This window comes from Quercus suber, unplaced genomic scaffold, assembly GCF_002906115.3.
Source record: "Quercus suber isolate HL8 unplaced genomic scaffold, Cork oak 2.0 scaffold_453, whole genome shotgun sequence".
NCBI lineage: Eukaryota > Viridiplantae > Streptophyta > Magnoliopsida > Fagales > Fagaceae > Quercus > Quercus suber.
Genome location: NW_027069904.1, coordinates 34,123 through 60,983, shown reverse-complemented (window position 1 = coordinate 60,983; position 26,861 = coordinate 34,123). Strand labels below are relative to the sequence as shown.

The following is a 26,861-nucleotide window of genomic DNA, read 5'->3' as shown; positions in this document are numbered from 1 at the left end:
TTGTAAATACTCTCTCTCTCCCTCTCTTGTGGATTTTTGTTCTTTCTTATAATTCTGATTAAGGTTGATGGTTTTTTATATTTACATATGTGTTTTGGTATTTTTTTTTTTTTTAATTTCCCATTACAAAGTCTTCTCTCTCCCTTTTAAAGCTTTGGTTGAATTTTGATTTGGGTTAATACTTAGTTTTTTAGAAATAGGAATTTGAGTTTATGTCAAAACACATTCTACATGGCTTTTATTCCTTTTGTTTCATTTTAATTTTTGTTAAGATAACATTGTAATTTTGTGATGAATTTTTATTATTATGATAATCTCATTATTCCTTAAGAGATGAGAAATTTGAATAATGAATTTGAAACTTATAAAGTTTAGTTGTATATCAAATATAACACACTACAATAGAAGTTAGAAAAATATAGTTCATCTTAAAAAAAAAATATTAATCAAACATACAAAATATAATAGTATGATATATTTGTACTTTGTAGATATAAAAAGATGAAAAATACTTGTAGCAATTTTTTAAAAAATAAATAATATTTGAAGTAATTGTTAATTTTTATATATTACACCCCATTACAAATATTTATATATTCCCACGCATCGCGTGGGTCTGCGGCTAGTATATATATAAAAGCAGAGACCTCATGTGAGAGTGCATGAGGTCCTGCCACGTGGCACTCTAATATTGCATTTAACTTTTTTTTACCTTTTTTCATTAAATTTTTTTTACTATTACCCAATAAATCTTGGTAACTTATTTTTACTATTATATAAATTTAGCATTTTTTACCTCTTTTTATTAAGTTTTTTTTTTATTATTATTATTATTTTTTTTTACTGTTACTCAATAGATCATAGTAACTTATTGCATTTAACATTTTTTACCTTTTTTTATTATTATTTTTTTTTACTATTACCTAGAAATCATAGTAACTTATGTTTACTATTATATAAATTTAGCATTTTTTACCTCTTTTTATTAAGTTTTTTTTACTGTTACCCAATAGATTATAGTAACTTATTTTTACTATTATATTGATATGAGTTGTTCTTGACAATTAGACCAATTAGACCAAAAGTTATTCACTATAAAATTGATTACCTTTTAAAAGTAGACCAAACCTTATGAAAAACTCAAGTTCAGTTCTTACCTTACATATTATGACCCAAGTTTGACCATTCCCACGTGTAAATCAAAGCAAAAACTCTTACCCTCTTACAAAATCTCTTCTTTGTCCCCCACGTATAGATGATACTTCTAGAAAATCTCATTCTCATAAAATATCTCTTCATTTTTCCCCAATTTCAATTCAATATGCTTTTGTCTATTAATAATATTCTATGCAATTTATGCAGACAAATTCTTTGTCATTGACCAATGCAACAAAAATATATATAAATCTTGAGATCCCTCAGGTTGCTGAAATAATTGACAAGTGCATATTTCTAAAATTTATAATAACAAAAAAGTCTAATAAAGAGCATTTATTATCTCACAAAATGCCATTAACTTAATATTTTCTTTAAAAAAATTCAATGATAAGAATGGTAAAAAATATGATCCTATACAAGAAATGCCAAAAATACATGCAAAACAATTTTTATAGGAGGATTTATCTTTAAATAATATGAAGACAATAGTAAAGATAAAATGCATTGAATGAGATCCTACGAAAAATGTTTGTTAATTATTTTAAATTATACTCATCATTTATGTATAAAAATAATAATAGATCATATTATTTACATTAAAAAAAATACATATTAATTTCAAAATTCATTGCAAGATGTAAACTACTAGGGTATTGCAATAATAAGTAACACTGATACAACAATGGGTTGGTATTACATTTTGTGCGTACTTTGTGAAAGGAATGTCAAATTACAAGCAGGATTATTTTGGTGTGCAAAATGTAAAACAAAAATAAATCTTTCTATCCCAAAGTTAGAGGCACTCACATTAACTACATACTCTCCAAATATTTATAATATATTTATCTCACTATAACTACTATATATATACAATTGCAAACTACTTTAGATACAAGATTCAAATTGAAGTTTTAAATACAACTAACAAAACAAAGTTTGTGATATTTGATCGAGATGCCGAGAAAAATCCTAAATAAATTTACAAGATCAAAATCTTGCTGAAAAATAAACTAAGGTGCAACTTATTTAAATTATTGTAAAAATATTGATATTGGAGAAGGAATCTCATATTATTTGAAAAAAAAAATTAGGAACAAAATGGATTTCTCTACTTCATTTGAATGAATTCAATCTAAAAGATGGTTTTGAAAATTATACAGTTGCTAAGATTTTTGATGCGCCTTCAAATGATAAAAAGGTATGGAAGAAAAAAAAACACAATTCAACATGCTATGTTAATTCTTTTTGCTGCGCTATTCCAAAATTAACAAAAAAAAAAAATTTACAAAAAACTGTCATATCATTAAAATTTAATATAAATGCAAATATCTACAAAAAATATTAGCGACAAAGTCCAAACTTTGTAAGATCTAATCAAGAATTTCTTGGTGCCAATTCATTAGTAATTAAAACTCAAAAATTGAACAAATATGGACGGACTAAATTTTAAATGTCGAAGATGGAGAAACTGATAATGACAACAAGTGTCACCATACCACAATAACAAAGCATTGAAGGAAAAAAAAAATCGTAATGAAGCTTTTTATTACATCACATAATAAAAATCAATAATATAGAATGAATTAATATGCTTTTATCAACTTTTATTATACAATATTACTCCAAGTTGTTTTCATTATTGCTCATTACTTGAACAAAATAATTATAATAGATATATGTGTGCAATTTATTATTGTTACTTTTTATGATGAACTCATTACTAACAAAGTTTTATAATAAATATGCTATAATATATGTATAATATTTTCCAAAAACAAATTTACATAAAACATTATAACATTATCCGTGCATCGCACGGGAAACTTACTAGTTTTCAATAATGACCCAGCTGAAAGAGATAAATTTATATGTTTTGGCTGCAGTTACAAACACAAATGTCTTAACTTGGAATGAGAGACTTCATATTGCAGTGGATGTGGCACATGGTTTGCAAACAAATCAAATACATGATTATTCATATTTAGTATTTTTGGATTCGACTTTTTTTTAATTGAATGAGTTGACAGTGGTTTTCTGGTGGTGTTGCAGGGTTGGAGTATCTACACGATGGTTGCAAGCCACCTATAATCCATAGAGATTTGAAACCTTCCAACATTTTATTAAATGAACACACGCAAGCCAAGTTAGCTGATTTTGGGCTGTCTAGAGCTTTTGCAACTGAAAGTGACTCTCATGTGTCAACTCATCCAGCTGGCACATTGGGATACATTGATCCTGAGTAAGTATTTAGACCTAACAATTTGAACAGTAGAGTTAAAATGTATTTAAGTATCATGTACATATGCTCTGATGGAATTTGCAACAATAAGTTTGTTATCTTAAAATTTTCCACAACTTGGAATTTGCTATTCCACTACTTCAATTTGCAACACAATAAATTCTAAGTTCCCAGTCCAAAATCTGTAAAATTTACCACTTTCTCTCAATTGCCCAAAAAAAAAAAAAAAAAAAAATTTTAAATTTTTATGTTTTTACAAGAACACGCCATTCTAATTTGGATGGACATATCACTTTTTTTAACCAGGGGGAGTTGTCCGAAGCATTTGGATGCCAACAGTTATTACTTAGGGTTCAAGTAATCAATCAATTAGTGATTTGTGCAAATAGGATATAATGGAAGTACCAACCAGCAGCATTAAATCATGTGATGAGTTTCTTGTAATGATCTAATCGCTTGTATTTTACATACAGATTTCAAGCATCTGGAAACTTCAATAAGAAAAGTGATGTCTATAGCTTTGGGATTATTTTGTTTGAGCTAATCACTGGCCGCCCTGCTATAGAAAGAGGCCCTGTGAGAAACAATCACATACTTGATTGGGTTAATCCTTTGATTGAAAGGGGGGATGTTCAAAACATTGTGGATCCAAGATTAGAAGGAGAATTCAATACTAATTCTGCCTGGAAAGCTATAGAGATAGCCATGTCATGCATATCATCATTAGCTATCCAAAGGCCAAACATGAATCATGTGTTGTCAGAACTGAAGGAATGTTTAGCTTTGGAGATGACTCGTGGAAGTAGTCAACGGATGGTAACTGAGGGCAATAAAAAAACTCCAAGTATTCCATTCAAAATGACCCATTTGGAGTATGAATCAGATATTTCTCCCTATGCTAGGTAGCAATTAAACAAAAGAAGTGTGATTAATTGTCTCTTGTATAATATATAACAAGTTTCCATCACATTAGTATTTTAAGAACTTTCTTTTTTAATAGTTTGATTGTTGGTAGGAGGAATTTGAATATTGAGTGTCTTTCTTGGAAACACTAAAAAGTTTCAATTAAATTATAAAACTCTTGGCGTGTTTTACAAACTTTTTATATCCTTGTTTCATGTTTGTGTTTTATAATGCATGTATTTTTTTTTTTATATGTATAATGTATGCATTGATATAACTTTCTAATTGACAAGTAACTTATAATATGCATAATTTGTATTTTTTTTTTCATAATTTTTATTTTGAATGTGTTTAACTTTTTTTTTTTCCCCCTTTTTTAAGAAACGTTAATTTAATGATAACTGAGTACCTTGGAATAGGACCATAGGTATAGAAAATGCACTAGAATAAATGACCACTACAATGTCTCTAAATGTCCGACACATTATTTCGCAGTCAAAGCCATTATCAGACCCTCTTGTTTTGGTGTATCGCCAACTCATCAACATGCCACTAACAGATACAACCTAGCAGCACAAACTGGCCCAATAATTTTTATGCTAAAAACTCTACCCGATCTCACCCATAACTCGATTAACCTAAACCAACATGTTTACCAGGTCTGCTTGTAATTATTTGGCATATATAGGACATGATTACTCTACACGGTCAAGGGAATTGTCAAGTGCTCAGAAAGCTCTAAACATCCTCACTAGAAAAATAACACTCTGGCCCAAATGTTGGAGCAAATGACGCACCCCTTTGAGATTTGTATAAATGTGACAGATAAGTCAATGTTTGAATTTCCTAACAAAATATTTTGTTTTTCAAAAAAATAAAAAAATAAAAAAAAATCTTTCCCGAATTATGGATGAATGACATTACTCCCTTCAGGTTTGTGTAAATGACACTCTGCCTCTTGGAGGGCTGTACAAATAAAAAGAAATATTCTACTAGGGAAGTAACATTGTGAGAAGGCATGGAAAATTCTGTTGTATTTATAGAAACCTCACATGAAGAGTGTCATTTATACAAGAGTAGTGCTACAGTTACAATAAGTTTTACTACATTAAACTTATAAACTAATGGGTCACTAATCATAAAGAAACAATTCAAATATTTAGTTGAGATTGTTGAAACCCACCAATCAAATTCATTGTCACATTAGTTTGTAAACTTTATGTACTAAAACTTATAATACTTTTAGCATTTTCCTATAAACAAAATGTATAGAGTAGCTTCATTTCAATATATACTTTAAGGGAGGTTGGTTAATTTACCTTTTTTATATATTATTATATGGTGTAATGAATTTATTTATTATGTATGTTGATGAAGAAATTTCTAAATACAAAGAAATTTACAAATGATGATGTGGACAACTAAATTTCTCGGTTCGAAATGAGTCAAACAAGTAAAATAGTTTCACAAATGCGAATTTATATTGATGATTGTGTAGTACAATTCTCTGTGATTACAAAAGAGTGATTCTCTGATTCGATCTCCTTGAAAGATTTGTTAATTGGGATTTGTTGTAATGTGATTTTGATTCGAACTCCAAAGTATCCTTCAATTTGGTTGAGGGATGGATCGAAGATTGTTGAAATGGAATTACAATAAATCTCTAGCTATGAGCTTGTTAGAAATCCTTTGTTCTTCATGTTCTTCGTATGTTCTTTGTGTTCTTGGTGCGTTCTTCGTCTTCGAAGGTTTGTAGTGGAAGTTCTTCGGTGCTTTAGAGGCTTGAATCCGTAGAGCTTCGCTAATTTGTGATTTATTGAGGTTTCTGGAGGCTTTTGAACTTGATTCCAGTGAACTTTGAGATTTAGGAATATGATTTGGATGATTCCTCTTTGAATGTTCTTCGTATTTGAAGGTTTTGTAGTGGAAGTTCTTTGGTGCTTTAGAGGCTTGAATTCGTAGAGCTTCACTGATTTGTGTTTATTGAGGTTTCTAGAGGCTTTTGAGCTTGATTCCAGTGAACTTTGAGATCTAGGTAGGTAGTTTGGATGATTCTGATTCGAATGTTCTTCGTATGTGAAGGTTGAAGTTCTTGAAGTTTTTAAAAGCTTTAGGGCTTGATTTCAGCAGAGCTTCTGGACTTTTGAATCTTCTCTGATGCTGCTTGTGCTTCAGATGGCTTGGTGTCCTCTCTCAGCTCTCTCTGAAATGCCTTAAGAAGGCTTCTATTTATAGGAGTTTGGAGGTGGGTGAGCGACACGTGGGTGAGTTTGATTGGTGACACATGTCACAATCTGATTGGTCCGCTTATGTCATTGCTTACACGTGCGAGGCTGATTATGTCATCGCTTACACGTGCGAGGCTGCTTATGTCATCGCTTACACGAGCTGATGCGTGATTGGTTCTTGCATGACACTTGGCAGATTTCTGTTGGCTTCTGAATAGTGATAGTAAAACCTAGCAGCAGTATGTGACGCTTTGTAATTGGCTGCATTTTGTGGACCTGGTAGTGTGACGTGTCAGCTTGTGATAGGTCGGGAATTTTCCCTCTCTACAGATGAGATTTACATTCCCATCATTTATAAATTTCTTTGTTTAGTGGTAATCTTTGTCGAAAGTTTAAAATATGATAAATTTAAATTTGAAGTTTGGATATAATTGTAAAATTCTTCTCTATAATCTATACTATGTTGGTTGAATCAATTAAATAAGTCGTTTCCCCCATGAAAATCAAAAACCCAATTAGAATATCCCAATGATAAGTACATTTTTTTTTTTCAATAATACAAGTTCGTTTTTCGAAGGTCATCTTTGCTTAAGGTCGGAGATAAAAACAAACAAATAAAATAATTAAAAGGTTGCAGTAAGAAGAAGACATGAAACATGAATAAAGATGAGTAAAAGTGTAAAAGGGTAAATTAATTTTACTAAGAAAGGGTAAAATACACGTCAATCCATTAATCCAACCCATAAATAGATTGATTTGATCTGCTTGTAACCCATTTCGAATGACCCGTTATGACCTAAGCCTGATCTGACCTGAACCCAAATGGCCTTAACCCAACTTAACCCATTTGTCAAGTTTGTTCACAATCATCCACGTTAAAGTTGTGATAAAAGTTGTATTAATATATTTTCTAGAACTGCACATTAGACAGGCGATTAGTGGTTACCAATTGAAAAGCCCAAAAGACCCTGCCGTTTAGGTCAGTATAGTATAGGAGAAACTGCGTCATTCTAATTCTAAAAAAGAAATAATTAAACGATTGCAATATATTCAATGGCGTGCATGTCGGTTTGAGACTTCAAACTTCAAAGACCACTTTAGGGCAAGAGTCATCACTTCAAAAATCAATGTATTTCCGCATGTAACTTGTTCTGTTTAAGTTTCTTGAAAAATTTGTAGTCAAGTACAACCATTCTTGTGATAGTGAGCTTCAATTTGGGCCTAGCTAGCTCCTCCCTCTTCAAAGTAACCAATATATGTTATGTAGTTCTAGACTTCTAGTTACTACAGTAATAAAAAGATGGACAAAGTTTATTTATAAAACCAGTTATAGCCTAAGGCTAAGGTTACAAACTGCTCTAATAAACTGACATATGTAAAAAATGACATGTGCATTGCATATAATTACTTAAGTAAACTTAAACCAACTAACCCTAGTTAATTGCACCATTTATTAAAAAAATAAAAACTAAAAGTCCTATACCTATGTGTATGCAGTATACTCCCTCTCTCTCAAATAAAACTAGAAAATCCAAAACTCTACCGCCAGTCACCCCAATCCCTCTTCTCCCTCCACTGCTGGCCCACCCAAATCATCCTCTGTCTCCACCACCGGCCCACCCAGTCTTTGCCACTCAAAGCCACCTCTTGTATGCCGCTCCGCTGCTTTATCGGTCAAAACTAAATTTCCCTTTTTCCTTGATAACAATGATTCCTTCAAGACTTGAAGAGGATTTGCTAGCTTTTTATAAATTAAAAAAAAAAAAAAAAAAAAAAAAAGTTGTGTTGAGGTTTCAATTTGATTCCTCATCAGCTCTCACTTTCTTCAATTGGGTCAAGAATGATTTAAGTCTCAGACCTACTATCTAGAATTATTGTATTACTGTTCATATTCTGACTTGGTCTAGAAAATTTTATCAAACCATGAACTTGTTGTTTGAATTGATAGAAATGGTTAAGGTTGTTTTAGCAGATGATGGTGATGTTTTTGAAAGTTTGGTTTTGCTATTGTGAGAGATAAAGTTTGTGGTTCAAAATAGTACCACTTGTTCTACAGTCCTAGTTTACTGCAAGTGCATTGTAACTTTTAGTATTGAAGATTTGAAATTCCCTGGCAAAGAAGCCCAATAATGATTCTACTCTATTTGATATCCATTTCCTTGATATATCCATTTATTAATGCCTTGCATATTGCTGTATCAGGTGGCACAACAAATTTAACCATTTCTTTCATTACATATTCACCCTTCATACTTTTGTTTATTTTACACAAGCAATCTATTATAGATCAATAAGCAATGAGATTGGGTTTTATATTTTTATCCACCATCTTAGCTCTCAAAAGTCAAAGCTAATGCCGCTGCCACATAATTGTCAATGAAATTCAAATTACTGCACCAACAAATAAGAAATAACAAGTTTAATAATAAATTGTACCACTCAGGTAAATGACTGAATACTTGGCTTTCTGGTGTTTTTAAAGCATGATCTCTATTATAAACACTATGTGTGAAACCTGGAAAGTTTAGCAATAAGAACCCAAAAAGAATTCAGATGACTATAGGATCTCTCTAATACCTTTTAGATTTGTTTCAATTCAAAAATAGAATAAAAATGTAAAAAATAAAGTTAAAAATTTTGATTGTAGCTACAAAAGAAAATGTCAAGAGCAAAAGAATTGCACAAAATGCAAGCTCTAGTTGATGGCTAAGTATCAACTTTCTCAGAGTTATTCACTAGGTTCTTGGCTAGGCACATAGCCATACGGAGAGATTCTTTCCAGAAGACTTTTAGTGACAAATGGCCGATTCTCTTCACATAGTTTGTCCACTAGATATTCATCAATATCAGCAGAAATAGGAATTTCAAATCTCTAAAGCTTTAACAGCAAATTCAAAGCTGAAAGCAACTTACTCTCGTTTTCATATCCTTCCACAACAACTCGACAAAGTAAACTATCTGGGTGAACCCCATTTCTTTTCATCTCATACAACAATGACTTTGGCTCTTTTTTTCTTTCCCTCCCTGCAATAGCCACAAATAAGAGTATTAGAAGACCAAAACCAAACTTCACTGCACAAAACCAAACTTTCAAAAACATCACCATCATTTGGTGAAACAACCTTAACCATTTCTATCAATTCAAGTTCAGACAACAAGTTCATGGTTTGATAAAATTTTCTAGGCCAAGTTAGAATATGAACAATAATACAGTAATTCTAGATAGTGGGTTGGAGACTTAAATCATTCTTGACCCAATTAAAGAAAGTGAGACCTAAAGAGGAATTAGATTGAAACCTCAACAGAACTTTTGTTTAAAAATAGCTAGCAAATCCTCTTTAGTTCTTGAAGGAATCATGGTTATCAAGGAAAAAGGAAATTTATTTTTGACCAGTGAAATGGCAGAGCAACGTACAAGAGGTGGCTTTGAGTGGCAGAGTCTGGGTGGGCTACGGTAGAGATAGAGGAGGGTTTGACATGGGCCAGTGGTGGAGACAGAGGACGGTTTGGGTGGGCCGGTGGTGGAGGGAGAAGAGTGATTGGAGTGACCGGTAGTGGAGTTTTGGATTTTCTGGTTTTGTTTGTGAGAGAGAGAGAGAGAGAGAGAGAGAGAGGACATAGAGAGAGTATTCTGAATACGTATAGGTATAGTTTTTTTTTTTTTTTTTTTTTAATAGGTAATGTAGTTAACTAAGGATTAGTTGGGTTAAGTTTACTTAAGTAACTATGGCTGCGTTTGAATCGGTGGTAATCAATTTCCGGAAATCATTTTCCACATTTTCCGCGCGTTTGGCAGTTACGGAAAATTCTATTTTCCGGAAATTCACTTCCTATTTCCCTTAGACAACGGAAATGCATTTCCGTTCCTATTTTCACTTCAATTGATTTCCGGAAAAAGAGAGAGAGAGAGAGAGAGAGAGATCGTTGAGACCCAGACCCATCGGCGAAGGCGAGACCGAGACCATCGGCGAAGGCGAGATCGAGACCCATCGGCGAGACCCAGCGAGCGCCGATCGTCGATCGCCCTTCCAGACCCAGCGATCGTCGATCGTCGATCGCACTTCCAGTGACTCGAACCGCGAACCAGACCCAGCGACTCGCCGATTGTCGCGCCTTCGACCTTCGACCTTCGACCCAGCAACTCGCACCGCGAACTAGACCCAATGACTCGCCGATCGTCGTGCCTTCGACCTTTGACCCAAACCCAACGACTCACACCACAAACCCACGCCATCGCCTCACCCGCCTTCGCCTCACCACACCGACGACCCAGACCTTCGACCCAGACCCATCTCAGTTTTTTTTTTTTAAAAGTTTGATTGTTGTTGTTGTTGTTGTTGTTGTTGTTGTGGTGTTGTTGTTGTTGCCGGAATTTGATGCCGGAATTTTTTGTTGAATTGGCTGTGATGTTAAAATTTTTTGTAAATAAATTTGTTTGGATGCTGAGAAAATGTGAAAAATTTTCCGGAAAATAGCATTTTTAGAATACATCCAAACACATGAAAATATTTTCCACAACAATTTTCATAATTCAACCAAACACTTAAAAATATTTTCCTTTTCCGGAAAATAACATTTCCGGAAAATATGTATTTTCCGGAAAACGTTTTACACGAAACAAACACAGCCTATATGTAGTGTGTTGAGGGTCATTTTTGAAATAGGCAGAAGGCAGCCTAACCCAGAGATACGGGTAGCAGATAAGCAGCAGGCAAGAAAAAAAAAACTATTGGGCTCAAACGGCGGGAATAATGGATCACAGGCCCTTAATATAAATAAACGGGTCTTGAAGAAGTAAGTGGACCTAAAAGGCCCGGAAAGAAAGAAAACAGCACCCATGGGTGGTATGTGGTACAGAAAGTGAGAATGGGCTGCGGTAGGCTCAGAGTAATGTAAACAAAGAAAGTAAGGGATAATGGCAAGTCCATGAGCCCCAAGGATGAGAATGAAGAAATTGGGCCAGGGAAGCCCAATTGAGATAGCAAATGCTCATGGGATGCGAAGTTAGTAAATGGACCAAGGAAGTCCAAAGGAAGTAAATGGGCTAAATAGGCCAAAGTGAAAAGAAAGGGGCATTGGAGTGGATCATCTTTCTTGGATCCCAGAGATTCTACTTCGTGTGGACCTGATCCTACTATAGTTGACCGTTGTACTCACTATTACGTAAGTTCTCCCCATAGACGGCGCCAATTGTAAGGGCACAGTTTGCAGCACAAGCCCAATATGTATGGGATTGTGGGTTAATGAGCCCAACACAATAAATTTGTAGAGAGCTAGGCCTTAGTGAATCTAACAAAGCCTAGGACAGGTTTGAAAGATAATAATGCAAGAACAAAGTATGTAAAGTTGGATGAACGTATTTCCGAGGAGGCAAATGTTTATATAGACCAATGAAACTGATTACAAGTGTAGTTCTGGTTGCTATAGTGTTCTCTCTCTCTCTCTTTTCCCCTCCCCTCCTTTTCAGGGGTTTCTCACATTATATACCTCTTTTCTGATGATCTTGGCCCTCCACTTATCAATCATCCAAACCACTACTAGAATATCTGTCCCATCAAACACTCCTTCTGGTTCTCTGTGAGTTGCGGTGATCAAGACGACACTATTCAGGAGTCTTTTCCACATAAATGAGGCCAAAAAAATGTTGCAGTACATTTAATGCAGCAGTGGCAGCTTTTCTTTAGATATTCCTAAATTCTCGTTGCTCTTTATAGGTGTATGATGTCCTCACTTACAGCTTTTTAGAAGATCACCCTGATCATGAGGATACTGATCTAGGTCGCGTTTGTCATATCCGAGGAGGTGTTACTCCTCGAATCACCTTCCATTTGTTCTTGACTTGTGAAACTTTCAAATTGGAGTTCCGAGGATTATTTGTCCCTTCTTGGACCATCTTATGTCCTCGGACCAAGCCCAAGGCCCAATACATGACGTTGGGCCCTTATCCCTACAAAATGCATGTACAAATAATTAAATAACTAATCATACATATTTGTCAAACTAACAATATGCTTCCCCTGTAGGAGCTTATGACCACACTTGGACCTTATCCCCTTTAGTATGCTTCCCGTGAAGTCTCAGATTAGGTGCCGAGCTTCCCTCGTTTTAACGATTTCTCTCTCTCCCCCTCTCGTGTATCTCTCTCTCTTTCCTAGATTTGCCAACCCCTTCTAATTGTCTCTTCCATCTTTTATAGCCTTCCCTTAGTGTGTTTTCCATCATGAGTGGTGGTTTCTCCTAAAATGGAGGGCCCCATTCTGACCTATATTCCTGATTAGATGGGACCCACCGCAAATTTCTCAATTGACCCTGTTGGAACTTGTGCTAACCTCCAAGTCTATGCTCGACAAGCAGATATCCCCAAGGTACTATATGACATTCTTGGTGATGCCTTAAATCCATTTGTACTATTTCATTCTTGGACCTCTCATCACTTGATCAGTACGCTCTAAGAGGGTCTGACTTATGTGGGCCTTGGCCGTGGGCCTGTACTTGGTTTATGGACTGTACATATATTTATATGTAATATCAGTTAAATTGAAATATATGATAAAGAAGAATAATAACAAATCTAGGTGTAGAACTAGGAATCAACATGAAGAAACTAAGATAAAGAATAATAATCGATGTCAGTTTTTGCTTTTAAATTGTATGGATTTTTAACGATACATGCCTGTGATTACTATCCTAGAATTGGAGCAAGCAATAAAAGACTTCTTGGACTTGGGAAAATGTAGAGCACTTATCAAACTACTTGATTGGACAAAGAGAAAAACTAATAAAACATATAAGGGAGAAAGAAAGAGAAATAGAGAGAATGATAAAAGAATCACAGATGTAGATAAAAATCTGTTGGTTGTATCAGTGGTATAATTTTTTGCTAATGAAGAAGAAAAATGTAGGGAAAGACAGCTCCATTTTGATGTCAACCCTAAAGTAAGCTAGAGCCCTAGAGAAAAGGATTTTTTTTTTTTTTTTTTTTCTAATGAATAGAGCAAAAATTTTGAAACATTTTTTCTTTCTTAAAAAATCAAATATTTTAAGAGTATTGCTACTAACACAACACTTTGACAAAAATTTCATAACAAAATCTAGGTAGCAAGTTGTTGTAGATAAAAAAGAGACATCAGTTTTTGGTCTAGATAAATACCAGTTACAATATGCTACATAATCTTTATTGTGAAAATATTGTGAAAGTAGAGTTAAGATGACCATATTCAAGCATATTTTAGTTAAGCTTTAAAATTTTTAGGGTTAGGGCATTCAAATTTTTATTTAGGAGCTCAAAAAAATTTAAAATTTTGAAGAAATTAAACTATAACTCTAATTACACTTTGCATTCTAAAATTTTCAAATGCACGTTTTGCACCCTAAACTATGATCTTTGTTACACTTTGCACCTCGATATCAAGTTTGCTGTTAACTTGGATGGAACTCCAAAGTCAATGGTGCAAATTGTAATAGAGAGTATAGTTTAGGGTCGTAAAGTGTAATTTATCCTTTATTTTTAAGGGATTGAGAAGAGTAGTAATTGAGTCTTTTCACGTTATGCCATACTTTTCATTCAAGTTAATAACAAACTTGATGTTAGGGTGCAAAGTGTAATAATTATCATTGTTTAGAGTGTAAAATGTGCATTCAAAAATTTTAGAGGACAAAGTGTAATTAAGTGTATAATTTAGGGTGATAAAGTTTAATTTTTCCATAAATATTTTTTTTTACTAGGTTAGTGAGGTTCATTTGAATCCCCATAGGCTGAATGTAGAGTCGCCCCTGTCAAGCTCAATACCAAACAAGATTGTATGTTCAAATTTTGTTCATTTTTTTGTCCAACTAGATTGATCTTGTTCATGAGCTACTTGATTAACTTATTATTTTCTCATATATAGTAAAACTACACTTTACAAATTTTGTATCTTTATTATATTATGTATAGATTGTTTATATAATCAATAAACTACAAATAATAATTTGATATCATATAAACATATTTACAAACTTATACTATCTAATTTCAAGTCAATATTAGTATATTTTTAAACAAGTAAGCATTTGATATATAATATTATATATAGTTAAATTGAGCATCATATTCACAATATTTTTCACAAAAACATTATTATTTTTAAGCTTGGATCATTTAATAGTCGAGTATAAACTTAGGCAAGCTTAGCTTGTTTTCTACACACACACACACACACACACACACACACAAAACATTTTTCCAGAGCCAAGTTTGAGTTTTTCACAAACATCTTGGTCCATATATAGCCTATCTAATTCCATTGATCCTAAATTATATCGTGGGTTAGGTTTTTACAAATTTCATATTAATAAATCACATGATCACAAATAATGCAACAAATATTAATTTGTATTGATTTTTATAAAAGTGGGCACAACTCTCCGTTTGATTCTTTACAATCCAAAGATTTATGAAGCTTAATCTTAAATCGTACCTTGATGTCTTCATGGCTGAATGTGTAACTGGATGTGTTGTGTATTTGATTTGATATCAGGGTTGTTGGCTTAATCTTAAACTGAATCAAAAGGAACTTGATTTTGAATGAGCAAGAGAGTTCTTTTGGACTTAGAGATGATTCTCTATTTTGGGAAAGTGTTAGTAGGATTTTCTCTTTAAGTATTTTTCCAATTTATCATATGATAAGCCTCTATTTATAGAAAAATCAATTAGTTTTTTTATTTGGAATTTTCTCTCAGTATTTATTAAGCGTTTCTTATAAATTTTGAACATCAATATATATATATATATATATATATATATATATATCTATAACAGCAGAGATCTCATATGGGAGAGCATGAAATTCTACCATGTGGCGCATACCTTGAAATTTTCTTTATTTAGGCTTCTAAATCAACAAAGTTTGCATTTATATCAAAGTATTCATTGAATTAACCAATAGAGTAAATACATATATTAATTACCTATAGTTGTGCATTAATTATTTATAATAAATGGATTTATATGATTATTTTTATGAACTCTATGTAAGAGATAATTTTTAGTTGGAACAATAATAATAAATTTAGAATATGACATTTTTACTTATGTTTAGTTGCTTTGATAACAATTAACAAAAATGCCATAAAAATTAAATATTTTTGAATTCATTAAAATTAATCTTAATCCTTTAAATTTCCTAACTCCTTTCAGTCACATGTGATATATATATATATATATATATATGTGTGTGTGCGCGCGCGCACGCGCGCACAGGGGCGGCGGTACGTTATAGTCAGGGGGTTCAAATGAACCCCTAACCCGAAATGTTTATATATATATATATATAATGTTTTAAAAAAAAAAATTGTTTTGAACCCCAATTTGAACCCCTGACCCGAAATATATATATATAATATATAATATTTTTAAAAACAATTGTTTTGAACCCCCCTCAGTACATATTTGCACACCCTGACCGTGTTCATGAACCTGATCCTTTTTTTTTTAAGCCCAGCTCAAACTCCGGAAAAATAAGAAGTCCAACAGAAAATTTTGGTCTTTAATCTCAAAAATAAAAAGCCCATAAATCAAATTTTGAAAAATTATAAATAAAAAAAGGGCCAAATAAAACCTAAGAATTTGCAGCTTTCTAGCATCTAAAATCTCTTACTATCCTTCTTCACTCTTCAAACCCAATGGAAAAAGGCTGCCTCTGCTTCACACACAAATCTGCCGCTGTGTAGCCTCCACGATCTGCCGCCGCAGCCCCCGCTTGATCTGCCGCACTTAATCTGGTTTTTTAGCTCTCTATTTCTCTCTTTCTTTCACTGTGAGAGTGTGTTTATAGTGTTTTGATATACTCTTTCACTGAATCTGTGTGAGTAAATCACCATGTGTGTGTGGAGTTATACTGTTATGGTCTTTTGATTTTTTTGTTTGAGTTTTGAATCTTTGAGACCGTGTGGATTTTTTTTTGGGGAGGGGGGGGGGGGGCTGTGGGGGCTATAGTGTTCTTCTGATTTTTGTGGTTGACTGGTTGAGCTTTGAGTCTCTAAGTGAGTCTGACCGTGTGTGTGTGGCTCTGTGGGGGTTAATGGGTTATAATGTTTTGAGTTTCTTTACTGATACGGTAAGTGTTTGGATTGATTTGATATAAAGTTATGAGCTTATCTTTTTCACTTTGACTATTTGACTAAATTTTTGGCTAGTGAGTGGTTTTTTAATTTGGCTAAATGTGACTTTTTCTTTTTTTTTTTCTTTTTTTGGGAGAAAGATGCTGAACGTGATATGTGATTGTTGTTAGCTATAAGAGTGGATCTTGTAAACTTATTAATTAAAGAATTGCAAAAAAATTACTTAACAATAATCATTAATATGTTATAATATATTAGAAAAAAATATGTCAAATAAACTTATAATTTGTTTTTTATTCTTTTGCTAGTACTATGGGAGATCAGTGGATAAATGATTGTTTGATTGTGTACATTGAAAAAGATATAGCTCGTAGGATTGATAATGAATTTATCATGCAACAATTTCAAAATATGAAACATCGTAGAAGACAATAGTAGAATTTCATTTTTTTTTAATATATATATATATATATATTGATATATTCAAATCTCTTTTGTTTTAGATTTTATATAATTTATGTTTCTTATTGACCCCCTTGGACAAAAATCCTGGAGCCGCCATTGTGTGTGTGTGTGTTAAAATAAATAAATTTATTTTGCTATAGTATAATGAAATTTTAATATCATTTTTCTAAGATTTATATGAGAAACTTTTTTTTTTAATGTGAGAAAAAATTAAAACACTCTATCATGCAACAATTGAAGCTCCAACAAAAATGGGAAAAAATTAGTAACACACAATCAAGAATGTAAAAAATTAAAAATTAAAAAAAATTTTAAAAAAAATGAATGATATGTGCATTTTTTTAGTAGGCATGAAACATGCTTATCAATATTAACCACCATATCATGCAATCTTAGTGTCTTTCTATTTTGTCTATAAAATAACTAAAGATTACAATTTTTATAAAGAAATTTATTGAAATTTTTTTATACATCAATAGTTGGGGGATTTAAATCATGAATGTCTCTATTGGAAGCTACAAGATTCTTGATAAAACTTATTAAAATATTGGAGAAAGCTAATAATAAGTTGCACCGCACATCTTGCGAGAATTTAGCTAGTTTATTTTAATTTGATCTTGTATTTAATAAGAACCTTCTATGTGGATCTCTCTATCCGATGTAGCCACATGGCTTTACATGACTTGTGACGCATGTCATTTTTTTGGGAGCCAGATAATTCAAAGGACTTAACATGTGGCTCATCTCATGAATACTTGAATGATTTCCAATATGTTATGAAAATTTTGACATCTATAGTTACAACTTGGGATTGTCTATTTGAAAATTTTGGCAAATTGGACTATTTTAAATAAAAGATGGTTATTAGAAACTATGAAACAAATAGTTGATTTTAATTTTTGTGAACTATTTTAGGTTGATTGATTGTGATGTTTGGCCTACAAAATATACTTGTACATCATATAATTGTTATGAATAAAGACGTAAATCATATAATTGTTTTAAATTACAGAAAAAAAAAATTATTATTATTTATTTTCTACATGTACCAAAAATCAAAAACGCATTTACAATTTATGGTTGCAACTAGCCAATAGAAAAAGAATTAGTTTCTAAAAATCAAACAAACAAAATGGAAATAATGAACTCCAAACAAACATCCAACACATAATCACTTACACCTCAACCTTCAGAACACTTGTGACCTATATGCGAACTATGAAAGACATTAAAGGAAACATAAACTTTTTTTTTTCTTTTTTTGGAGAAAGAAAGTAAACATAAACTAGATGCAAAAAGTGTGAGAAGAGAGAAAGAGAGACAACACACTTTCAGTTTAATAGCCTACATTCACAATGTAAAGCCTTAAATGTCTACATCTTTATTACGTGATCCTAGCTAATAGGGTATATATAGAGACTAACATAGCTAAGGTTATGTACAATTGGGCTCTATGCTATAAGTAAGCTATAAAATAATATAAACCTCAATATATTTTTAATACTCTCCCTCAAACTCAAGTTAAAGACTTGATGATGCCTTCACTATAAAACATATATATATATATATATAAGCTTTTGAAGATCAGGAATGGTCAGGTCAAGTCATATTCAGGCCCAGAGAGACGTCGCTGACATGGTAGGTGGCGTGGAAGTGATATGGCAAGACGATGTCTCACTAATGTAAGAGAACTAACGTGCCAGTGACATGTGGCAGGTCACATCAGAATGATTTCACTAAAGATGAAACCAATATGTGGACATGTAAGAGGATCTTCAAAGGCATGTAGAGGCGTGCGAATGGTTGATTTGGGTTTTTTTTTTTTTTTTTTCCCTAACCTATTGGCACTCAAATATGAAGGCCGTAGAAGCACCCTATGTGGCTTTTTGTTTTTGTCAAAATGGGGATGGGAATGTTAGATTGATGAGATGAGAGGTGTGACTTACGAGAGTTTTTATATAGATCTGTAACGGAAATGAAGATGTGAGGCTTTGAGAGAGGCACATCTAAGGTTGGCTAGCAATGATGATGGTAGCAGATCTAGAATGGGTGATGAGAGTGCTGGCTTTGGGTGTTTCGTCGGATGAACTTTAGATCTTCCTAGTGGGTTGTGACGACAACATTCAGGTGTTCTAGTGGCAATTGATTTTCGTGTAAATTTTGGCTATGGTGATGATGGTGTGTTTAGTTTTGGTGGAACAAAAAACAAAAGAATTTGTGAAATAACAAAAGCAATTGAAGGCCATAAGAAAGTGGTTCTAATACAATATTAAAGAAATTGAAGGAAATAGAAAATAGATACACATGCGTTAGAACAGAGAAAGAGAGAAGCAACATGAGGGTTATACAGTTCAATTATATGGTTCGAGCTAAGTGCCTACACAGGGCCAGCTCAACAACTTTTGGAGCCTAAGGCGAAAACTTTAAGTGGGGTGTTGATATTGTATTTTGCCCGCCCTAGATTTGCATGCCGAACCCCGAAAAATTCAAAAATATTATTTTCTCTCCATGAGGTCACGAGAACATTCAAAACGACGTGGTGCAACCCGTTTGGACATCAGAGCACCCAAAGTGCCTTTTTCAATTAAAATGACCAAGTTTGACCCGAAGTTGACTCTAGATGGACCCCAAAAATCCTAATTTTGAGCCGGCCGTCAGAACTGGTTGAAACCAATTCCATGGCAAAGATGATCAAATTCTCATTCCAACAACTATTCATGGGTTGAAATCAAAGTCAGAATGGCCGAGATATCACGAAAACCGAGATAACGCACCAATCAATGCACTGCTAACTTCCGAGAGCCATAACTTTTTATCTGACTTTTGGATTTTCAAGATCCATACCTTTTCAGAAAGAGGAAGTCAAGATATTTTCAAGAGTGTAAAAAGAGACTCCTTGGCCTTATGCTCTCTGCCTGGACATTTTCTACACACTTCTCTTCCCTTCCAAACACAATAAACACACAAAAAACTCATTATAGCTTCTTGATTCTTCTCTCTTCACCAAAAATACAAGGTATTTTTCTTATATCCAATCTTTTTTTCCTTGGTTCTATACTTTGGGATTTCGGGTTTAGGGGTGTGGATGTAGCGTTTTAGCTACTATCCACACCCCTAACTTTCTAAATCTTTTTCTAACATTTATCTTGATCTTTTTGCTTGAACAACATGATTTATTGTTTTCTTTAGGATGTTTCTTGCTTTATTTGTTCTTCTAGCTTAAATCTCCTTACTTTTTATGCTTTTTGCCATATTTCATGTTTAGATTTACATCCTTACATGCTTATATGTTTAGATCTACATGCTTTATGCTTTATGACATGTTTTCCTATGCTTTGTTCCTCTTTTGTTCTAGGTTGATGTTAGGGTCACATGCTCACATGCTTGTATGCCTTGCTTGGATCTATGTGTTTATGTGTTTATTTACATGCTATATGGTTAGATCCTTGTCTTCACATGCTTATATGCTTAGATCCATGTTCTTCCATGTTTATGTGCTAGACTTCTACATGTTTACATGCATGTTTCTATGCCTATATGTCTAGATCTATGTTTCCATATGCCTATGTGCTTGGATCTATGTTCTCTACATGCTTTATACTATCTCCCATGTGATTGTGCGCTCCATGCCATACTTATGTGCTTAGACCAAGGCCTTGTCTGTCATGCCATGTGCTATTGTATCCATTTTGTCTCTTTTGTGTCTCTTTCTTGTGTTTTGGTCTATTAGTTTAGACCCGATCTAGACTATATGGTCTTTGTCATCGTCTATACACCAAGGCCCACATCAAAGGTTTTGGATCATTCCTATTTTGCATGTCTATGCTTGCTTGCTTCTATGCTTTATGCTTATGTTAGCCTCTCTAGATCTAGGTTTTACCATGCTTGATGCCTTTATCGAGTTTATGGTTATGTGGTTACATCCGACGCCCATAAGGCCTTGTTTGGATGTAACCACTTAGGATGCGTCTCCAAATGCTGGGTTGCTCCATGCATACCCTTCCCTTTTCTGCTCCATGCGAAGCTATGCTTACCATGCTTGTTTGCGCCACCTGTTGGCTTTCTATGCATCTTTACCCGCTTGCTTACATGTTCATGCATGAGTCTTGCTTGCTAGTGCATCGTCCATGCTTCAACACAATGAAGTTATGGACATTCGATCCAAACATACATTTGTCCCTCATGGACACCATCTTTTTGTTTGCCTTTTTGCTTGTTTGTCTTCTTTCTTGTTTGCTTGCTTGCTTGCCTGTTTACCTGTTTGACTTCTTGCTTTCTGGTTTGTTTGTTTATCTTGTGACTCGTCATGTCTCCAGCCATATTCTATGCTTGCCATGTCTATCATGCTAATCTACTTTATGCCTCTTCCACATGCTCTTTGCATCTTTCTCTTTCCATTGCTTGTTTACTGGTTTCTTGTCTTTGCCTTTGCATGTACACACATGGAGCGAGGACGCATGGAGCTAGGGCACGGTCTCCTAGGCGTCAGCGAAAAGGGCGAGGACGCGAGTGTGTGGATATAAGCCAAGCGGCTGTGTTTAGTAGGTTTAGAAGTCTACCCGCTTCCATTTGGTTATGTACTCTTTAAAATCCCCATTCTTCCTGTCTCCTTTATCTCTTAGATGAGTTGTATTAGGTATATCATGCCATGTACCATTCGTCTTCATCATTAGAGTATGGCGACCCCTGTTTACTTTCCTGCACCTATATTTTAGGCCATGCTCTAAGGATGCAGACATTTACTTTCCTACTTTATGTGCTTACATTGTGTATGATGTATGTATATATACATGCTCACCCCTTCCGGTGTGATTGTCACAGTCCATGTCACTTAAGGCAAAAAGATGCCTAATTTTCGCTATTCAGTAGGTTTAGAAGTCTACCCTCTCCCATTTGGTTATGTACTCTTTAAAATCCCCATTCTTCCTCTCTCCTTTATCTCTTAGATGGGTTGTATTAGGTATATCATGCCATGTATCATTCGTCTTAATCATTAGAGTATGGTGACCCTTGTTTACTTTCCTGCACCTATATTTTAGGTCATGCTCTAGGGCTGCAGACATTTACTTTCCTGCTCTGTGTGGTTGCATTATGCATGATGTATGTATATATACCTGCTCACCCCTTACGATGTGATTGTCACAGTCCATGTTACTTAAGGCAAAGTGATGCCTAATTTTCACTGCGAAAGTAAGGTGACATGTCACCGAATTTTCATCGTGGAAGTCTGGTATTTTGCCCAAATGCATTAGGAAAGCATAGATTTGGACCACACCCATTCAAAAGCCAAACCTCAAAGCCCTCCATGCATGCAAAGCCCCGAAGGCCAATGCAAAATCATGTTTTTCACTTCCAATCTCCAAAAATTAAAGTTTTATCAAAACAAATGACTGTCCTTGGACAGGTATTGTGGGGTGCCTAACACCTTCCCCACACGTAACCAAACTTCCGGACTCAAGAATCAAGATTTTTTTACCATCCATATTAGATTAGGAAAAATGCCCTTTTTCTTAGGCTAAGATTGGTAATAAAATCAACTAGAAACAAATGACCAATCACACCTTAGAAAAATCCAATGATTGGTGGCAACTTCACTTATCTTTGGTACTCCCTTAAAATTTGGCCAAAATTTCTACCACACCTCCAAAGGTAGACAAATACCCTCCTCCACCGAGAGAGAGAGAGAGAGAGAGAGAGAGAGAGAGAGAGAGAGAGAGAGAGAGAGAGAGAGAGAGAGAGAGAGAGAGAGAGAGAGAGAGAGAGAGAGAGAGAGAGAGAGAGAGAGAGAGAGAGAGAGCAACCGAAGCTCCACCCGAACCACACACACCACTACACACACATAATTGTCAAAAGGGGCCTCCAACGAGCCCCTGGGCGCGCGGGGTGCTTCACCATGGCAGGTGGTCGAACGAAGGCCCAACGGCGGCGGTTTTTCGCCCCAATTGAGGCCAAGCGACGACATGGTGTCTTTTCTTTATGTAAAAATTAAGTAAGTAAAATTTATTTTCATTATGAATCTATTTGTTGTATAATTTCATTATGTTCTAATTATTTTTTTATGAATTTTTTGTTCATTTGTTATATTTTAATTCAAATTTTTTGTTGTATTTTGTTTAATACTATTAAAAAATTTATTAATAGATCATTTTTGAGAATCAATTTATTTTTCAAGTTTTCTATTTGTTTTTAAAGTTTTTTATATCCATTTTCTAATAGACATTTATAATTAAGAAATATTTATAAATAAATAAAACATGATTTATAAGGTAAACTACATATTTGATCTGTAATCTTTACGCTAAATGTCAATTTGGTCCATAACCTTTTGGTTTTGTGTTAAATGGTCCCTGCTATTAAGTGATGGATGGAAAGTACTGACATGGCTAACGGCTAAAATAAAATATAAATTTAATAGCACATAAATTGCCACTTGGATTGACACGTGGCCTAAAAAAAAAAAAAAAAGAGCATTTGCACATGTAAACACATCTTAAATATCTTTTTTTTTTTTTCTTTTTTACACTTTCTTATCTTTCTTGTAAACTTTCCTTGGAAACAAACACATTCTAAAAAAACTTAGAACCAAAGATTAAACCACTTAAAACTCATTTTCTTGGCATCCAAACTGAAAACTCTCATAGTAATAGTCATAGATGCAACCTTAAAGCATCACGTAGGCAGAGGAGGCCCTAATCTCAATTATGTCTCACTCTCACATGCAAGATGATCTTTCATTTTCAGTAAAACCACTAAATAAATGTTGAATCCATCATCACTAGCCTTGAAAAGTATACTAGTTGGTTAGGGCAAGTTATAAATATTTCAAAATCCATTCATTTTAGCACGGTGTAGGTAAAAAATCTTGCTTCCTTGATTTTACCGTCAATAAAATCTCCTTTTAGTAGGTGATGGGGAAGAAGTGGTTGGAGAGAGAGGGTGATGTGGTGGCCTTTTATTAGGCCTTCTTTGGGGGAGAGAGTGAAAGGGATGGGCGTGTCAGATTGAGGCTCGTGGATAGTGAGAAAGGGGGCCGATGTGGATGGTAGACGGTGGAGGATGTGAAGACTAGGTAGAGAGAGAGAGGGAGATGTGGGTGGGTGGTCTATGGGTTGGGTTGAGTCTATGAAGGAGTGTGGGTCTAAGGGTGCAATTATGGGGAGTAGAGAGTATGGATTTGGGATTTAAGGGTGCAGAAACTAGAGAGTTTGGGTTTGGGTTTGGGTTTGGGTTTGAGTTTTGAAATTTATTTTTATATGTTTGTTTCCAAGAAAAGTTTATCGAAAAGATGAGAAAGTGCAAAAAGAAAAAAAAAATAATGATATTGAAGTTTTATGTATTTATTTATTAGTATTATTTAGTTTAGGACACACGGTAGTCCTAGTGGCAATAAATTTATATTTTATTTTGTCCGTTAGTCATGGTAATATTTTTCATCCATCACTTAATGGCAATGACCATTTTAACACAATATCAAAAGGTTAGAGACCAAATTAACACATTTAGAAGGTCAGAAATTAAATTAACATTTGACCTAAAGGTTAGGGACTAAATATGTTGTTTACCCCGTAAAATGTAAAGAATAGAACAATAGAACCAGCTGATATATCAAAAGCAAGATTGCAGCTTTACTAAATGATGTGATCAATTTATACTCTAAATGTGCACAAATAAACATTTATTTATCACATAACTTAATAAATTAGTACTAATATAAAGTAAATTATTCTAAAAGAATAACTAATAAAAATATTTCTAAACAATACAAATTAAATAAACTACTGGAAATTAAAAAAAAAAAAAAAGAGGTTAACAAAATAACAAATAGGTTAATGTGATATATATTAACCCACGTGATAATGCCATAATGGTAGTAGTCTAGTGTTAGTAAAATAGAAGGTACAGACTAGGTGTGTAAATGTGTGTCAATGGGGCCTTTTAAATTTAATTTTGTCTCTTCACCTTCATCTTCTGTGTTTTGTGAGTGAGAGCCTTTTTAAATACAATGCATTTTATTGGCTAACAAAATGGGCTTTTTTTTTTTTTTTTCTAGAGTAAAGTCCTAAAGAAGCCGTAATTAAAATGTACACATAAATATATCATATTATAGAATTAGTTAGAAGAGAGAGCCTTATTTTATTTAGGGGCCTTAAGTCATTGTCTTAGTTGCCTATATGCTCCAGTCAGCCCTAGGTCTATATCCATTGTATAAATCCTTAAACGGCTACATTTTTATCATGTGGTGAAGTATATGTACAAGGACCCTAATTATAGTATATATATTGAGACTAACATAGCTAGGGTTAGGTACAGTTGAATATTAGACCATAAGTATGGCATCAAATAATATAAACCCAAATATATCTTTAACGCGAATATTATATAACAATGAATTTCCTATTCTGTTAAGCTGTTTCTTTTGTCCATTGATAAGTCCAATTAAAACCCAATTAACCACACCACTAATTTCTTTTTTATTGATGAATGAGAAAATTTAATCACCAAAAACACTACTCTAGAACTACATTAACAAGCAGCCAAGCTGCAAACCACAATTTAAACAGGTTTGCAACTTGCTTTCTAACGCTAAAACACTAATCAAGGAAATAGAAAACAAATTACCTAACCCAGAATTATCATACATTTAACCTCTAATCCCACTCAATACGTGTCAAATTAAGGCCGAACCATGCCATACCTGTATTACATATTCGTTTTTTAAGCAGGCTTTGGCTGTTGATCCTACTCTGTGTATATACTATATATACAAGCACATTCTTGGCTAACCTATCATTATATCATTATAGTATAGAGTTTTACGTGAGTTACAATTTTTTTATAAGAGCATCAAATTTATTTTCCTCTCTCTCTCTCTCTGTACTTGAGCCGTGGACCTTTAGGTTTGCGTTCCACACACGAAGCCAACAGTAGCAAGTAATTTTGCTTATATTGTGGTGGAAGGAATTAGTGATGGCAAAGACAGCTGTTGTTGTTTTGGTACTTTCTTTGGTGCTTGTTTTATCAATCCACTCGGTATTGGCTGATGGAAATCCAGGGCAAACTGCAATTGATCACGTAAACCAGGCTGCCTCAACGGTACAAGATTTACCAAATTCTGTGTCAACAGCGGTGGACAATGCTAAGGAAAAGGCCACATCATGGTTTCAATGGTTTGAAGACATACTAGAGTAAGTTTGTAAATTTATTTACTCCATCCTAATCATTCTGTTTATAAATTATTAATTATTGTGTCAAAATGATAAAACACCATCTTTTAGGAGAAACATGACTTCAATTTTTAGTAGAATGATATTCAATTGGCAACATATTTTACTCGGAAAAAAGTTTTAAAATAAAATAAAATAAAAAAATAAAAACATAACAATTTCTAGTAATGCATGTGTTCATGCCAATATTAGACTGATGACCTTGAAGCTCGAATTGATTAGCTCCATTTCGAGTTTTTTTTTTTTTTTTTTTTTTTAATGGTACTGACCTCTCAGTTGGTATGTTTACAGGGCTCTTCGCTGATGACCTTGAAGCTCGAATTGATTAGCTCCATTTCGAGTTTTTTTTTTTTTTTTTTTTTTTAATGGTACTGACCTCTCAGTTGGTATGTTTACAGGGCTCTTCGCATTGTAAAGTCAGATGACTAGAAAGAACTGGCAGGGGCATATGCGGGAATCTAGATATTGCCATAATCCTTATTTCAAGTTATATTCTCTTCTTAACTCGTGTCCTTCAAACAATACCCAATTGGTTCTCTTTCA

At 33.7% G+C, this 26,861-nt stretch overlaps 1 protein-coding gene and 1 pseudogene across 1 annotated transcript in view; one reads left to right on the top strand and one right to left on the bottom strand.

The window, feature by feature from the left end:
- LOC136062786 (probable LRR receptor-like protein kinase At1g51890) overlaps positions 1-4,303 on the top strand; it is an 18,855-nt gene extending 14,552 nt beyond the window's left edge. The window contains exons 2-4 of the mRNA XM_065762334.1: positions 3,042-3,104; positions 3,208-3,397; positions 3,871-4,303. Of these exons, the coding sequence (XP_065618406.1) occupies positions 3,042-3,104; positions 3,208-3,397; positions 3,871-4,303 (686 nt within the window). The remainder of the gene's footprint in view (positions 1-3,041; positions 3,105-3,207; positions 3,398-3,870) is intronic.
- A 4,283-nt stretch (positions 4,304-8,586) lies between these two features.
- On the bottom strand, positions 8,587-9,839 carry LOC136062785 (pentatricopeptide repeat-containing protein At5g40400-like; annotated as a pseudogene).
- Between the last annotated feature and the right edge of the window lie 17,022 nt (positions 9,840-26,861).